The sequence below is a fragment of the Notamacropus eugenii genome, chromosome 2, assembly GCF_028372415.1.
Source record: "Notamacropus eugenii isolate mMacEug1 chromosome 2, mMacEug1.pri_v2, whole genome shotgun sequence".
In the NCBI taxonomy this organism is placed as follows: domain Eukaryota; kingdom Metazoa; phylum Chordata; class Mammalia; order Diprotodontia; family Macropodidae; genus Notamacropus; species Notamacropus eugenii.
The window spans coordinates 207,976,296-207,993,786 of NC_092873.1; the positions used below are offsets into that span (position 1 = coordinate 207,976,296).

Genomic DNA, 17,491 nt, shown 5'->3' on the forward strand with positions numbered 1-17,491 from the left:
GGGATTTTCTAAGCCTTCTAATTCAATTCTATTCAACACCTGCTGTAGATACCATAAGCTCTTGGCACATTTCACTTGAGTAATGGTTAGTGGTATTGGAAGGGAAAAAATTATGGAGATAATCATTTCATTCAGTGTTCCATTCATTGGTTCTTCAAGCGGCATGGAGTAGAAGCTATGCAAAATAGTTCAACTGTTCATTGCCAAGGTCCCTGTACTTTGGTACCAATTAAAAGCCACAGGATTATGACAGGGAAGGAAAATGAAATGGTTGATTTCTTGCCTCTGAGACAACTATGATATTTTCATGTTCGGAAATGATATTGGGAAGGGTCTTCTCTAATGGGTTCTTGACCCCATTGAGCCTTGTGAATGATTGCAGAACTGTTTCCAATGGTCTAGGACAGGAAAAGGAATGCTTACAAGATGGGAAATGATAACCTGCAGGGAGGGAACAAATGGAAAAGTGAGAAAGCAGCAGGGAAAGCTGCCTGAAGAAGGTTCAGCACATTGAAAACTATAAAGTGAGTAAGAAGTTGATCTTTTATTAGTGCAACCAACTGAGAAAATTCAACCTCTGGCATCTGCTGGTATGATTGTGAAATGGAGAAGGGAGAAGGCATTTTGCCAATTTTAGAGACCACTCAAAACTGATGAGTCCTAACTTTAGCACTAAAATTAAGATTTTGTTGAACTTGAAGTTTCATTTAGGTTTGACCAAATATGAGTAATGAACTACCATGGTATTTCTTTATTCCTTTCACAGGCTCTACTAATACACTCAGAATTATTTTACAGCCAGAATCATTGTGTATGTGAGGCATAAGCTTCTTTTGTGGACAGTTAATATGCACATATGGAATGCCTATATATTGAATAACAGCATACTGGGCTTTGAGTTAAACATTAAAGATTAGACGTGCTACTTTGCCCTCACGTCAAGTTAGAAAAACATGATTTCTATAAACAAGAGAATGTAAGGTCTTTTAGGGCAGATAATATTTATCATTTCTTTTTTCTATCCCCAGAAAAAAAGAGTCAAATGATACTGTGAACATGGCATACTAAGACAGCAAGGCCTTCACGTAGAAGACCATATTGCCTGGAATGATGATCCAAGATTAGAGTTAGAAAAATTTATGTTTGTTCAGGAGATAATGAAAATGGATGCCTTCAATTGAAGTTAAACTTTAAAATTGAAGACAGTGAATTCTTCCATTGAGTACATGAAAAACACATTTTAAGAAGACTGAGGCTTTGAAAATCCAAATGGCCACTGCTGGCTCTCATCTCTTATTGAGGACAATGGCTACAACATTTCCCAAGCCCACAGAAATCTATTCTGAGGATGAATTGCACAGATTTGAATAATTAGTGGTTGGTGCGATGAAAAGGAGTTCTTGCTCCCTCATGATGTCATCTTGAAATATGAACAATAATCAGCCAAATCCCAAAGTTCCCTGCAGTCATGGATTTTAGAAGAGATGAGGGAATCCAAGCCCAGGCTGGATGTTTCTTCAGCTAGTCTTTGAAAGTGAGGCTCTTCTTTTCACTGCTAGAGTGTTTTTGAGATCCCCAGATAAATTAGCCAGAGAACATTACAACCTATTAAATAGGATATCTAAGTAATCATTCCTGTCTTCACAAAACACCTTTTAGTCTAGCTTCTTTCAGTCTCTTTGAATAATATAATTTTTATTCACTTTTATTTATCACCAGAGCAAAATTAGCAATGCAATTTTCATAAGTAAAAACAGGTTTTCAGGGAACTATACATTTTTCTGAAGGAGAAAGCAGTTAAAGTTAAAAATAGAGTAACAAAACCAACAGGAGGATGCAAGCAATGAATGGTAACATATTGTAGGCAGTCTTCTGGTCCTTCTAACCAAATATAGGTATGAGGCAGGGTAATGGGAATGATTAAACTCTAAATGCAATCTTAAAATGCTGGGTAAAACTGTCCTCTCTTAGTAGTAGTAGAATGCCTTAGTACTTCCTGCTTCCTGGTCCTTTCCATCTCTCCGACTGGAGATATGGAGGGTGGACTCTGGGTTCTTCCAGATCCTCTGTCTAAGGAGGAGACCCAGAGCTTATACCTCATAATTTCCCAGGGCAGCAAGACTTCATTATGCCCTGACCCAGGTTACCTTCATTCCCTCCTTCCTCCCCCTTTTTTATCTACTTTTTATTTATTATCTTCCCCTATTATATCATGATCTCCTTGAGAAATGGGATTGTCTTTTGTCTTTCTTTGTATCCTCAGTACTTAGCACAGTACCGCACATAGCTGACACTTAATAAGTCTGTGGACTAATTGACTAATGGTATAAAAGGCTTAACCTACATATCATAGAAACAATATCTAATAAAAAACAAAATACCTAGCATGTAGTAGATATTAGAAAATGTTAAATTAATGAATGAAATCACTTTCAAACATTTTGCATATTTATTTATTCTAATATACTAGTCATATATTATTTTGTACTATACTGTCATTATCTATGTCTATATCCTAGCACTCTGTTAGATTGTAAATGAGTGACAGGAAGGCAGATCCTGTCTTATTTAAACTCTGTAGCTCCCTTATCACCTAACATGGAGTGCTACACACAGGAGGTACTTAATGAATATTCATTTATTTCATTTATTCTTTCATCTAGCATTCATTGAGCACCTAATGTTCATAATTTGTTCAGCTAGGAAGCCATAAAAATAGACAAAACACTGCCGCAGCTCTTAGGGAATGAATAGAAAGCATTCACTGTTAAGTACTAGGGACACATAAAAAAGTGACACCATCCTTGCCTCAAGTAGCTTACATTTCAATAGGGAGAAGAGAATATATATAGTAGGGTAGTGGCCAAGGAGAAGTATTTTGATTTGGGAAGTTAGAGATGACATGTCATTTTTGGCAGCAGTAGAAATGCTGGTTTCATTATCATTCAGTAGATGAATAGAAGCTGGGAGAGGAAGGTGGCAGGCAAGAAAAGCCTGAGTCTGGGGCATGAGTGTGGGGGAAGGTTGGCATCAGTTCGATATAGTGGACCATATGATATACTCAATAATCCCAGCTACACATACTCTGTCCAGGTGTCAGTGGGCACAGGAACCAGCAGGGAAACATTCCCTCTCCCCTACTCTCATCATTCAAACCTCATCTGGGCTCTAGAGAGTTTCACAGAGCTAGTGCTTCTAGTTGCTTTTCTATTCCAAACTTCCTAACAATGCCTTCTTTTTTCTTCTCAGCTGGTCACTAAGTCCCTCATCCCCTTCTCTATGAGAGAAAATCTATGGTCCCCATTCCACTTGCACCCCCAATCCCATTTCCCAGTTGTGATGGGTGCAACAACATCATTTTCTCCATGATAGAAGGCAGAACACAATAGACATAGCTACTAATACTGCTTGACTGAGCCTGGAGTCACAAACTATAATCCCTCTGATAAGTGAAAAGAACATGGATTTTATGTGTCCTGAGGTTTGGGTCTTATTCATCCTTCTGCTTTACCCTCCAAACCCTTGGACACTGACATATGACCTAATGGTTCATCCTAATATCTCCTGAACCTTGGCATCCACTGTGTGTCACTATGCCCTGGGGACTTCTGCACTTTTATATCTACTTTCTTTATATGTAAACATATTTATAGATATATTGTTTCCCTCAATTACAGTGTCAACTCTTTGAAGGCAGGAACTGTTTCAACTTTCTATTTGTATTCTAGCACTTAGGACAGTACTTGGTACACATTAATGCTTAATTAATATTTTTTTCATTCATTCTTTCATGTACTCATCAATCAGGACAGTTCAGGGTCCCAGAAATATATAGGTTACTATATATAATATAAATAATCAAGGATTCAGGAAAATAGTGATTTGTAAATGACAGTGCTAGCCGAATCCCTCTATCCAATTACTAAAGCAACCTTTCAAAAATTTAGAGGTTACATGATTGAATTTAACAAATTTGACACACATTTATCGAGCTCTGTATAAGGTACGAAATACTGTTCTGCATGCTGAGAAAATACTATTAGACTAAACATAAACCTATGTAAAGAGCTTACAAGCTAATAGAAAGGATAAGTAATACACAAAAATAAATGTAGCACAGGGAGAGGGTAACAAGTGGGGGAAAAAATGAATCCAGGCAAAGTGCTGTCAGAAACTTGAGGAGGGAAAGAATATTTCTTAGCTTAGGTATGGGGATATTGGTGAGGAGTGAGGGAATCAATCCAAACCACATGAAATAAATGGTATCAGATTTGGATTGGGGGAATAGGGAGCACTTTGAGAAGCAGAGATGGGGTCAAAGACTTGGTCACGAGCAAAGTTTCAAAAATAGGAAAGAGTATGCCAAAAAAAAGATTTTATTATATCTAGAATATGAGAAATATGAATGAATAAAGCATTTATTAAGAATTTACTATTTACAAAGCACTGCACTAAGCACTAAGGATACAAATAGAAAAGTAAAACTTAGATAGTCCTGTATTTATGTAGCTTACATTATAATAGAAGAGACAATTTATAAGGAAAATTTCAGCTGCAAATCGGATGAAAAATGCCCATGGTCATTAAAGTGCCGCAGCAAAGAACATGGTAATACCTCCTTTTCAAATGTCATTTACACTGATAAAATCCTCTCTGTTTCTGATGTTGAACTATTGACAGTTCCAAGGACTTTGGTGACAAGGACTTTCTTTTCTGGGTCTCCTATAGCTGTGAGTGTAGCACCTACAGGAACAATTGCTATGCTGAATCTCTCCCAGGCTTGTTTTCTAGGTTGATGGCTGAGGGCAGTGGGCTGGAAGCATTTCTATTCCCAAGGCTCTTGGGTTCAGAATTCTGTGCTATCCTATTCTAACCTATCCTATCCTATTCGGATCCGAGGAAAGATGATGGTCAAGGGAGTGTTGGTGGTTTGACTTGCCTGTGACATGCCCCCTGTCTCTTCTGGAGGTGTTTTGCTACTTCAGCTAAGCTGGCACACCTGCCTAGTGTGTCACAGCTGGCTGTCAGTTTGTGGGGATTGTTTGACCCTCTTCACAAGAGGTGCTTTCCTAAGTGAGGACTGGGAGGGCTGGGCTAGAAACAAGATTGATGGTCTGGGGTTGCTGCCACTTCATGCGTGCCTCTGAACATCCTGTTGGCAATTGGTCAGCAGCTGTTGCTAGTGGTGATGAAGAAGGTGAATGCCTTCTCCACAATGAACCCTCTCAAGTAGTGTAAAACAAGGCTGCTCATATAATAAATTAAAGATAGGTTGCAGAGAGTCTTAAATGCCAGAATAAGACATTTATATTTTATTTAGTAGGCAATGGGACACTCGAGATTTGTGAACATAGGAATGCTGTGAACAGAACAGTGCAGGAAAAAGATTATGAACATAAAAGCATGATGAGTAGATTAGAAAGATGACTAGGTACAGTAGAATCAATGGAGTGGTTATTTAAGTAATGTGAGAGAAATTATTATTAATAACCAATGATTTAGAAAAATCCAGAGTTGCTCCTTTTTTTCTTAAGTCCTAATTTTAGAAGTTCAGTCTCTTGAAGGGCATCAGTTATTGTGAGATTGGACTTTCCTAGATCGCACCCAAAGAAGGAAGCCATTGCAGACTTCTAAGGTTTAGATGAGGATAAATTCTTTGAATAGATTGCCCAAAGCTGGGGGTAACTTTTAAGACGTAAATGTCATAATCAAAGTTCAAGTGCAGCCCCTCATTGTAATATTCTCTCATTAATTGTTAACCAATCAGAGTTGATTGCCACCCTGGAGAACACCACTCTTCCAATGGGTACATAAGCCACAAGCCCACTGCCCATGATGGTCTTTGGTCTAAGAGAGAGGGTCAAATGATCATCCTTTTATTAAAATTCTGGTATTATTAATGAAATGATTAAGTTACCCATAAATTATTCTCTTGAGACTTTCTAAATGCCACGTGGGGAGAAGAGAATTGCCCCAACTAGGATAGCTGCAGTGGGAGGAGACAGATCTGAAAGATATTTTCGAGTTAGAAACAACAGGTCATAGCAAGGGTCTATTTGGTGAGGTAAAAATGACAGAAGAGTCAAAATTGACTCAGAAGTTCTTAGCCTAGGGAACTGGAAGGATAATTATGAATGGAAATAGAGAAGATCAGGTAAGGGCAAAAGATTTACAGGGAATGGCATAGAGAAAAGATGAATCCAGTTTGGGTATATCAAGATACTTATAGGAAATATAGGGTAGCATATGTTTATAAAATATCACTTATTCAAATGTGGCCTAAAATACCATCACCAATACAAATGTTTTGAAGGCAAGAGAATGTTTGCATTTGGTGAATAGATCTATCTGTAATCTAAAAGTTCCTGGCTCTGAGTTCTGAGAAAACTGTGGAGCCAGAAGAATAAACTGGAATGTTGAGGTTAAATAATTGATGGTTGTTGATGCTTCAGTATTACCTTGATTTAAGATATTTCCTTATTTCCACTGGTTTCACCACCTCCAATTTTCCTTCTATTTTATCCTTCACAGAATTATCTGAGTCTCCAAACTGCCATTTTCATCCAACAGTTAGAGAGCATTTATTAAGTGCCTACTATATTCTATGCACTGTACTGAGTGCTAGGGATAAAAAAAAAAACAAAAAAGAAAAAGTTCCTCCTCTCAAACAGCTTATATTCTATTGGAGAAAAAACAACATGTATGCAGAAAAATAAACAGATGTTCCATACTGAGTAAATACAAAATATTTTATAGGTAAGAACTAGTCGTTGAGGATATCTTTGTAGAGGAGGGGGCACTTGAGCTAGGAATTCTACAAGATGATGGTCAGGATGGGAATGCATATTGGGCCTGAGGGACATATCTCCCTACAAAGGCATAGAGACTAGAAATTAAATATCATACACAGAGAAGAGCAAGTAGACCTATTAGACTAGAAATACAGTAAGTGGAAAGTAATGTTCAATAAGCCTGGAAAGGTAGATGAGCCATATTGTAAATGACAGTTTGCATTTTATCTTAGAGGCAATTAGAAGGTATTGAAACTTCTTGAGCCCCAAGAGGAGTGGAATATTTGGAACTTTTCATTAGCAAAGTTGATTTTCATCTGTATGAAGGATGGCTTAGAGAGTGGAAAGACCTGAAGTAAGGTTGCCAGTTAGGAAACTATTATGATGGTTCTAGTGAGAACAGATGAGGACCTGAACTAGGGTGATCTTGTGTTTCCTGATAATTATACCATTGTCCAACTCAAAACTCTTGATTTAGAACTTTTTTATATGTCTAGCATCTGGAACTCAATGAAAATATGCCCTAAGGGACAAAGAGCAACTCAGAAGGAATTGTTTAGGTCGCATCTTCTATTGACTTTGCGATAGATTTGTCTTAACTCAGTCTTCTTGGTGTTCCCCATACTCTAAGACATCATACATCTTTCTGGATCAGCTAGGCCCAGAGGAGAAACCTAACAGAACATTACTGGACTCAGCAAACTGTATTCAAGGCCTGTTTATGATGTTTACTGTGTAAATCTGAGCATTCAGTTAGATTCTTTCAGGCTCAAGCTCCTCACCTATAAAATACAGATAGCAATACTTAGGCTGTGTACTCTGCAGAGATGAAATGAAGAAAAATTTGGTAAATCATAAATTGCAATAAAAATGGAAGTAAGCCTTAAGATAGAGTTGTATGGTATGACAGATGGAGTATCGACTTTGTAGCCAGAAAGTTGAGTCCAAGAACATATTCTAGCACTCGTAAGATGTGAGACATTAGACAGGTAATTTCATCTCTTTGATCCTCAGTTACTCTACCTTTAATAATAATAACTAATAATAATTGCTAGCATTTACACAGCACATTAAGGTTTTCAAAGTGCAAGTTTATCTTATTTTCTCCTCACAACAACCTGGGAAGATAGACACGATTATTACCTCCATTTAATATTGGACAGTTGTGGGAACTGAGCAAACAGTGGTTAGGTTCTTTGCTCAGTTACACAGCTACTATCTCTGAGGCTGAATTTGAATTCCAGTCTTCCTGATTCTAGGTCCCAGGCTGTATCTATGATGTCACCTAATTTGTTACCTATCTCACAACTGGTTCTGAGCTAAGTACATTGCATCACTTAAAACCTAATGTAAAAAATTAAACACCATTGCCATTATGATTCTACAGAAAGAAAATGAAAAGCATCCAGAATTCCCATATACCAAATCTACCTTACTCTTCTACAAGAGACCAGCTCTCTTTCTCTCTCCCTCTCTTAGCACGTTACATTCTGCAGAAATAGTATAATTAGATATGTTTCAGTCAACAGTAGTAGCCACCTGGCTTTTCCCTCATTAAATGTGTTAATTTCCTGAAGCCTCAGCATGGATGAGAAGGTGGTACCCTCCTTAAGGTTATTGTCTAAAGCTGCTTCATCCAGTTCAGCTACACTGCCTTCCCTGCTGTGCTAATAGTTTCTTATACAAAATCCATGCTTAATAAATATTTCTTAATGCTGATAATAAGTCATTAATTCCCATTATAAAGAGTCATCCTGGTGGTATTTGACACATCTGTCAGTGACATAAAATGTTAGCCAAATAAATGGCAAGCACAAGGACCTAAACAAGAAGGAAGAAAAATAGCCACACTGCTTTGGTTCCCTCAATGTGGTTATAACCATAAACTGCTGTTTCATTGTACCCTAGCAAGAAACTACCTGAAAACTGGGGTCATCTTGACAACTCCTTTTGTTTTTCCCATTTCCAAAAGATCCTTTCCCTGTCATACAGATACATCAAATTTTATGTAAATGAAATGCTTTAAATGGAAAACAACAAAGACTGGCATGAATCTCTAAAGATAAAAATTATAATGATATCTACATCACATTTTGATATTCAAAGTTGTCTAACTGCTCAAAAAAGTTAATAAATGGGACTTTATATAGTCTTTTGCAAGGATGACTTTTAATCCCCACTATATTAAAAGGCAAGCTTGATGATTCACAGTCTATTTGAGAATTGTAAGGACAATTCTCAACTCCTGATGCAAGGATTCAATCTCCATGCTCCTCTACCCCATGCTGTTGATCCTCTTTGGCATCTTTCGTTTTATCAGCAATATAAGTTTAGTCTCTTCCTCAATTGGCACAAGTTATACAGTAAAATTTGGTTACCTCCTAAAAGAGTAGATGTTTGCTAACATCGTTTTCCCATTTACTTGTCATTCATTTTTTATTATAGAAGCACCTCTTATTTGTGAGTCATTCAGTTCATTGTTTTGATCTCCATGCACTTCTCCCCTGCCTGAATCAGTGTTTTAGTGTTAATAACAGCTTTTATATAAATATCAAAACCAATCATTTTTAAAAATGACATGGCCAGTAATGGAGACCTTAACTAAAAACTTTTGGAAGGCTTGCAAAACTAGAAGACTGGCTAGAATGTGAGATGTTTATCCATATGTCACCATACAGATTTGGGTGTATAATTATAATCAGATTTAAAAGTCTTCCTATAGAGCTGCTTATGGCCCACTTTATATTTTAAATGTTTCTCAGATCTAAATCCATGGAAAACATGAGTTCCAATTATTTGATTTACAAGAAATTCTCTTATTACTGAGAGTTAATATTGCTCCTAGTTGGGTGCTTTTTAAACATCTTAATAATTATCATCTGCATGTTTATATAATGGTAGGGAAAAGGAAGTTTGGAGAGAGACCAAACTGTGCCAAGGGTTTGTAAAACAGAATAGCCATCTATTAAAAGAAAAAAAAGGCCAGAAATACGAGTTTAAATGTAGTGATATTTGTGCTAAATTTAGTGTCTTTGGACACACAAAATGTGAATAGAGATGTTTTCTTGACAGCACAGTTGCATCTATCTTCATATACAAATATCAAGCTTAATGGTTTCTCATGTCCAAATATTAAGATTGAAGGGGAAGATGAAGGCAATAAGCATTTACATAGTGCCTACTATTTACCAGACACTATGTCATGTGCATTCTTACAAATATTGTCTCATTTGATCCTCACAACAACCCTGTGAGATAACTGCTATTACCACCATTTTATATGTGAAGAAACTGAGGCAAACAGAGGTTAAATGAATTGCCCAGGGTCACAGTGTCTGGGATCAGATTTGAATTCGGGTTTTCCTGATTCCAGACGCAGCATTCTTTTCAATGCATGTAAATGAAATATTTTACCCAAAACTACTTAACAGAGAAGTCTGCCAATTCTGAGTTAGAGTGCCCATCAGTTATTTCCCCTTATCTCAATGAAATAGGCTCTTTTAGCAAACAAAGATTTGACAACCCTTACATGAGAATATAGTTTGGCCTCTCAACAGATCTCTTAGGCTGTCATGATCAATTGATTACTCCAGTTTGCTGTTCCACTCCTCACCTTTACTCATAGTAGAGGGCTCAGATTCTGCTCCATATTTCCAAGACTCTTTTTAAAAAAAAAACCTTCTTTTCCTGCTTACATATTGTATTGCCTTTGTTTTTTGGTCTTGGATAAAATTCTGTTATCACAGAATTTTAGAAACAAAGGGTCATCTGGTATTAGTGCAACAACTTCATATTTTTTTAAATGAGAAAATAGAAGTTCAGAGAGGCCCAGTATTAGGCAGTTTACTAGAGGCAGAGCTGAGGCTAGAATGCACTTTTCAGATTTTCAAAGCTTGGTGCTTTGCACCTCATACTCTGCAATCAATCCTATAACAAGCATTTATTTAGTTCTTTCCTGCTATATACCAATCAATATACTAAGGACTAGGGATACAAAGAAAAAAGCCCATATTGATCTCAAGGAGCTCATATTCCAGCTGGGGGACCACATGTACATGTATAGTTGCAGGACATAAATAAATCCAATATAAGATAACCTTGAAGGAGAATATGCTAGCAACTGGGGCATCAGGTAGAGCCTCCAACAGTAAATGAGACTCTTGAGTTGAGTCTCAAAGGAAATTAGGAATTCCAAGAGCCAAACAAACCAGTGTCCCTTTTCTTCCCCAAGGATATTCCATTTAATCTCTTGGGAATTCCCTAATGATACTTTCTTGGAGAAACCCCTATCCTCCAACTCATTATAGGAAACAACCACATAACACAGAAGGCAAGTCTCTGTTTGCATCTCTAATGCTCTCTCCTCTTGGTTCCCAGCAGACAGTTTCCCTAGAGAAGCTGTGTGGTGGAACTGTGGTCAGTTGAGATTATGTCAATTTCAAATTCGATTCTGAAGTGTTGACTTTTCATTTTAAAGTTTACAGAGACAGAGTGACTTGTTCAAATCCTACTACACAAGCACACACACACACACATATGCACTAGTTGTGTGAACCTAACAATCACTTTATCAATCTAGGTTTCAGGCACCTGGATGTGATTTACCAATCAAGTCAAAGCTGAGCAGTTCAACCTATACTGGTGAAAAGCACACTGATGAAATTATATCTTTTTCTTCCTATATTTGAAAAGAATTATGATCATAAAAATTAACTACAAAAGCTCAAACATGCACATAGAGATCTAAGTGTCATTCAGTTTTTATTTACAAGGGGCAAGAAATGCTTTTCTCCCTCTCTGTAACATGATGTGTTTTGTCCTTCATTCATGAAGAGGACCATAACCTTAGGAAGGTGACGCCATGACTTGCAAGTGAATTGGATTTAAGTGAGGCAGGGCTGTGCAAAGTCACCAGCCACACTTTCTCCTCCAAAGCCATTTGAGTCCAGTGGCCAGATATAGATTAGGACAACTGGTGGCCCAGCCAGCCTATGACATATCAACCTTGAGCTGTCTCATGTGTTTTCACAGAGTAGGGACCTTAGAAACCCTCCAGACCAACCCTTTATTTTTAAAATGAGGAAGGCCCAGAGAGATGAAGTCATTTGCAGGACGTACAGCACCTCAGTAGCAGAGTCGAGTTAGAACCCAGGTCCCCTCAGTATGGCAGTCTGCCTGGTCATTCAAACAATCAAAGATGAAATTGCAATGTTTGCGTTTTTCTCCAAACATAGTAGCCACTTTACTTTGGAATGATTCTACTTTCCATCTAGATTTATTATCCTAAAAAGTTATCATTTATCCTAACGAATTCACATTTCTGGAGGAGCCAATATATGCATAGCAAATGGGTACTATATGCTCTTGCTACATAGAATCTTCCCCTGTATCAATATCTTTCCAAGCCATTCCCACTTCAGTGCTGCCATTCAATTCCTTTTATATAATCTAGTGAAAAGGAGGCAGAGAATGGAGTTAGGAAATTTTGTTTCTTATACTGCATCTGCTTCTTATTATGGGTGAATTTAGTCAAGGATTTAATCTCTTCTATACTTTAGTTTCCTTCTGTATAAAAGCAAATCTCTTATTTACTACCCTATCTACCATGCTTTCTGTAAACATCTAGTGTCAAACTATATGTGAAAACCTGTTGAAAAAATGTTTTTTTGCTACATAATTGTAAGACATATATCTTGGTAACAGTAATGATGATAACCTTGCATTCCCACTATTTCCCAAATTAGAGAGTATCCACACATAAATTTCTTAAAAGGAACTTCTAATTCTCCTTCCTCTCTCTCTCTTTCTCTCTTTTTTCTCTTTCTGTATGTGTTTAGTTCTTTAGTATTTTTTTTCTCTAGGCCTTTTCGTGTTTACATATTTATGAGTATCTATAAGCTCCTGAAAGGTAGTGATCATGCCATCCACTCCTTTTCTACATCTCCACAACATCTAGTACATTACCCTTAATCCAGTAATAGATGTTGCCTACTGATCAAGATGTACCCTCCATCTTTATGAAGATAAATGAATACTTCCTAGTTTTTTCCTTGAAAAGACAGTGATAGCAACTTCTGTGTTGAGAAATAAGTAGACTTGTGTTATGGTCAGTAATTGTGTAAGATATTAAAGAGGCTGCAAGGATATGTCTGAGTCACATTATTTGTGAATTCATTTGGGAAAGCTATTATCAGTTGTACCATTAGTCATGACCGAATACAAAATGACCCTGAATTTCCAAGAGGTATTAATTTCAAATCAGTATCTTTCTTATTTTTTCCCCAAAGTGTGTCTGAGAGAGAGCAAATGAACAGCAGCTCCATAACAAAATGGAATTATGCCAAATCCAAAGTGGCAAAACTGGTTCAATGGTCACACTTTAAAATCTTTAGGAGTCCCTAAGTACTAATGCTCTCTACTGCTGAAAGTAATGTGAGCTATGGGGAATTTTTTTCCTGCTGAGCCACTTCTAATAAGATATTTTTCATTGCACCGTATCTGTCAGACAAATCTTCAGAAGTGGAGTCCATAGACACATAATCTTTAAGTGGAGCTGATCGCCTTTTACTTTTGATGCTTTGCTTTTCCATATGATGGCTGAGATCACTTCTCATGGTGGATTGGAAACACAAAACAGTTTTCAACCCAGAGTATGCAGACTAATGCTCAAGGAGTAATTCTCTTCCCTGTAAATTGTCTTCTTACAGGAAACAGATCTGATTCTGACTTTTAATATTTCAATGCACCGTTCTTGGTGGATGGAGAATGGCCCAGGATGTACTGTGACATCTGTGACACCAGCCCCTGACTGGGCTCCAGAGGACCATCGCTATATCACGGTCTCAGGGTGTTTGCTCGAGTACCAGTACATAGAAGTGGCACACAGTTCTCTCCAGATCATCCTTGCAGTAAGTGCTAATAATAGTACTGCTGGAATTTTCTTTTTGCCTTACTTATTCATTGTATGAAGTGGATGCTATATATGCTCTGATGCAGCCATCACTGATGCTTTTAGAAGTGATTCCAGTTGATATAAAGTAGAAGAAAAATATTTTGCATACGTCCCTATGGCACAAAAGGATGCAGGTCACATCATCTGAAAAGGAAAAACATAGTAAAGATATAAAGAAATGGAAGAAATAAAACCAATTTAATGCCAACATCTCTATTCATGGATTGGAATCATAGCTAACATTTATATAACAATCTAGAGTCAAGCAGACTCATTTTCTTGAGTTCAAATCTGACTTCAGACATTTACTAGTTGTGTGATTCTGTTGTATCATTCTGTATGTGACTAACTGGGTCACATAACCCTGTTTGCCTCAGTTTCCTCATGTATAAAATGAACAGGAGAATTAAATGGCAAACCCATCCAGTATCTTTGCCAAGAAAACCTCAAATGGGGTGAATAAAGAGTCAGACATGATTAAAAATGTCTAAACATCATCATATAACACTCTATGGTTGCAAAGCATTTTACATATACGTCATCTCTTTCGTCCTCACAACTGCTCTGAAGTAGATTATTAATCCCTGTAGATTGAGTATGTACCTTGAGTCACAGAACTATTGAGTGTTTAAGGGGAAATCTGAACCCAGTTTTCCTGACTCCAAGTTCAGCACACTATCCATTATCCCACACTTATCTCCCTAAGGCAGCTGTTTGATTAACCTTACCCCTTCGGTCTTACTTATGGCAAGTCTAGAGTGCCATTTTAGGAGCATTATACTTCAGCTATTCTAATAACAATGGTTCACATTTACATAACAGTTACCTCACAATAGCTGTGAGGTTTTGAGGGATGGGAAAACTGAGGCTTTGAGAGCTCAAGTGACCTACCCATGGTCACAAGGCTAGTATTGGAAGCTGGCTTTCAATCCAGAGCTCATGGCCCACCAATCATTTTATTTTGACCTGCTGTTGAAATCGTACTAATGAGTCATACTGTTTCGATCATCTAAATAGCACAAAATTACTTTTGAATCTTGCCCAATAGGAGTATACACACAGTGTGTAGCTTACATATCTTTCTCTAGCCGAAGAAGTTGTGGTATATGTTATCCAATCTTTAAATTATTATTAATTGACACAGAATTCTCTTTTGAATGCTGATGCCCAGTTTAAACATTTAGAAAGAAAAATTAATTCCTTCAAACTCCTTGAATATCATTTAGTGTGCCTCCAAGGGATATTCTTGAGGTATTACATCATATAGTATTTTCTAGAACATTCCACAAGCAAATACATCATCGATTACCAAGAGAACAAGGGGGAAATGGATTGTGTATTTGATTGAAACGCTGAGTAATCTTTTATTAAGTAAGTCTCATTCTGTTTTCTTCTCTGGCTATCTGAATGGTAAAATCAGTAAGTTCATTTAAGTGTGAATAAATAGATTGGAAACTGTGATTTCAGAATGCTATAATGGCTCTAGTAAAGTCTTTTCTCTTGAATAGGAAAATCCAAATACATATGGAGTATTAATGAAAAACTATGCATCTTGAACATTGTATGTTAGCCTGTGGTGGCCCACAAATAGAAAGATGCCATTTTTCACGAATGGTAACTTTCTCTGGCTACTGGAGAGAGAAAAGATGTTTTTCCTCTGATTCCCTTTCAGGGACCCACTGCATATCTGTAATATAGCCTTTCAGTCAATTATTGATCATTTATTAGGCCCTTATGGTGTGACAGGCATTATACTGATTATAAGGATACAAAGAAAGATAAAAACAGCTCTTGATTTCATTCTGTGGTCATATGAATCTTCGCCCAATAAGATTGCAGAGAGAGAGCAACAGCTATAATGTGAGTAGCTTCTGTGTGACGTCTCTAACAGGTAAACAAGATGCAGGCACACAGAAGTTACTGAGTATAATTCTGTCCATCTTGTCACATTAGTTTAGGTCCTCCTCTTATCATCTTGCTTTTAACACCTGGCTTATCTCCCAGTACTCAATATTTGAGAAAAACAAAATCTATACTGTCTATTTCTTCAGGTAAAACCTCAGAGTTCTTGCCATAACTACTCTCCTACTACCCCCTTAAGAGTCCAGACTATCTATTCTTCCTTCATCATACCCTAAGACTCTTTTGAACTATTTTGTGTCTTTCCCTAAGCATCTACAGAAATACAAGTCCTTGAGAACATAGGTCCTGTGTTGTACTTACCTTTTAGGCTTGTTGTGAGATATAAATGAAATATTAGTAAAGTGCTTAGCACAATGCCTGGCACTTTGCATATCCCATAAAGTCTAGCCTAGCACTATGCACAAGATAAGCACTTATTAAATATCAAATGAGCAAGTGAATCCAACTGACAACAATGTTCACAGAGTATTGGTCTTCTTACTTCTGGCCTGAATTAATTCCCTCTCTCTCTAATTCTTTTTTTACCATCCTATTCCCTCACTTTTTCTCTTTCATATTCTTGCCCTTTAAATATGCCTGTCACACCATTGTTCAGCTGTCAATTCTTGTCTCATTATGAAATTATGTTCACATAATCTGCATTTGCATCTTGTATAATACACAAGGCAGATTCTGTCTACATTCTAAAGAAAAGAGGAGGTATACCAGCATGACACACATAATTGAGGAGGGATTCTATTAATCATACAGCTATCAAGAGAGCAGAGAGTCCTGCCAAAATTCTGTTATGACATCCCAATTGTCATCTTAGACTGGAATGCCCCAAATCCAAGATTACCTGTCTTATCCAGAAGTGTTTTCAGATTCTATAGGAATCCAATAGAACATAAGTCCCTCAAATTTAGGGGAGGACAAATTTGTTTAATTCTTCTGATGCCCTGGTACAGGTGCAGGGTCATGTGGCCTTCTAGATCCTCGGGTGCAGCCTTTGGACTGACTCCAAGTTTTATGAAACAAATCCTTTTATTAAGGGGATTTGTTCTGTGAAGTTTGGATTCAAAGGGCCACACTTGAGAACCTAGAGGGCCATATGTGGCCTTGAGGCTACAAGTTTCCCATTCCTGCCCTAGTACCTAGCACAATGTCTTACTTTGAAAATTCAATTGATCTATGATTTGATCAATGTGGGTATCCTGTCCAACAGTGTGAATCCAACTCATCTACTCTTCATTCTCTATGACACTTGGCCTTGTCATCTTTTGACTTCTCCATATGGAGTCTGCCAACAGGCTGGGGGCTTTTTTTTTTTTTCTGTTTGTACTCACTACTTGTAGTAGTAGTAGCTTAATAAACGTATGTTGAATTGAGCCCAGTTATGATAAAGTACAGACACATAAATCATTTTGAATTGCAAATGGGTTGCATTTAATGAATGTTTATTCAATGAATAAAATCTGAACTACACAAATCTAAACTTACAAAACAGGGTAGAGGTACAATAGAGTAAAAGGTAGGTAAAAGCAAATAGGCTCTTCTTCACATTACAAAAATATTCCCAGAAGCCTTCCTCCAAATAGCAAACCTTCTTGGATTGCTTTAAATTATTCAGTTTATCAAAATCTGACAACTGCAGATTTTGGAGTGGGAACATAAATATGTATGTGTGTGTATGTATATATACATACATATGTCAATATATTCCTAAATACACAAGGTGTTTCAAAAGTCAGTGCAATTTCAAGGTCTAATCGCTTAATATTGCATAAATCAAGGTTAACAAACCTAAAATTTCAACTAGCTCATTAGAGGAATATAAAAATAGAAC

The 17,491-nt window shown here is 37.1% G+C and overlaps 1 protein-coding gene and 1 long non-coding RNA gene across 4 annotated transcripts in view; one reads left to right on the forward strand and one right to left on the reverse strand.

Moving 5' to 3' along the window:
- The window catches only part of NKAIN2 (sodium/potassium transporting ATPase interacting 2), a 684,788-nt gene that overhangs the window by 453,706 nt on the left and 213,591 nt on the right, over positions 1–17,491 (forward strand). For all 3 annotated transcript variants that reach the window (XM_072643212.1, XM_072643209.1, XM_072643210.1), the window contains one exon: positions 13,499–13,699. In XM_072643212.1, coding sequence (XP_072499313.1) covers positions 13,532–13,699 — 168 coding nt within the window. In that variant the 5' untranslated portion in view covers positions 13,499–13,531. The remainder of the gene's footprint in view (positions 1–13,498; positions 13,700–17,491) is intronic.
- Positions 13,039–14,641, reverse strand: LOC140526747 (uncharacterized). Its single transcript, XR_011974513.1, has 2 exons — positions 14,472–14,641; positions 13,039–13,887 (listed from the first exon to the last, which is right to left on the reverse strand). It is a non-coding gene; the product is annotated as an uncharacterized lncRNA (long non-coding RNA).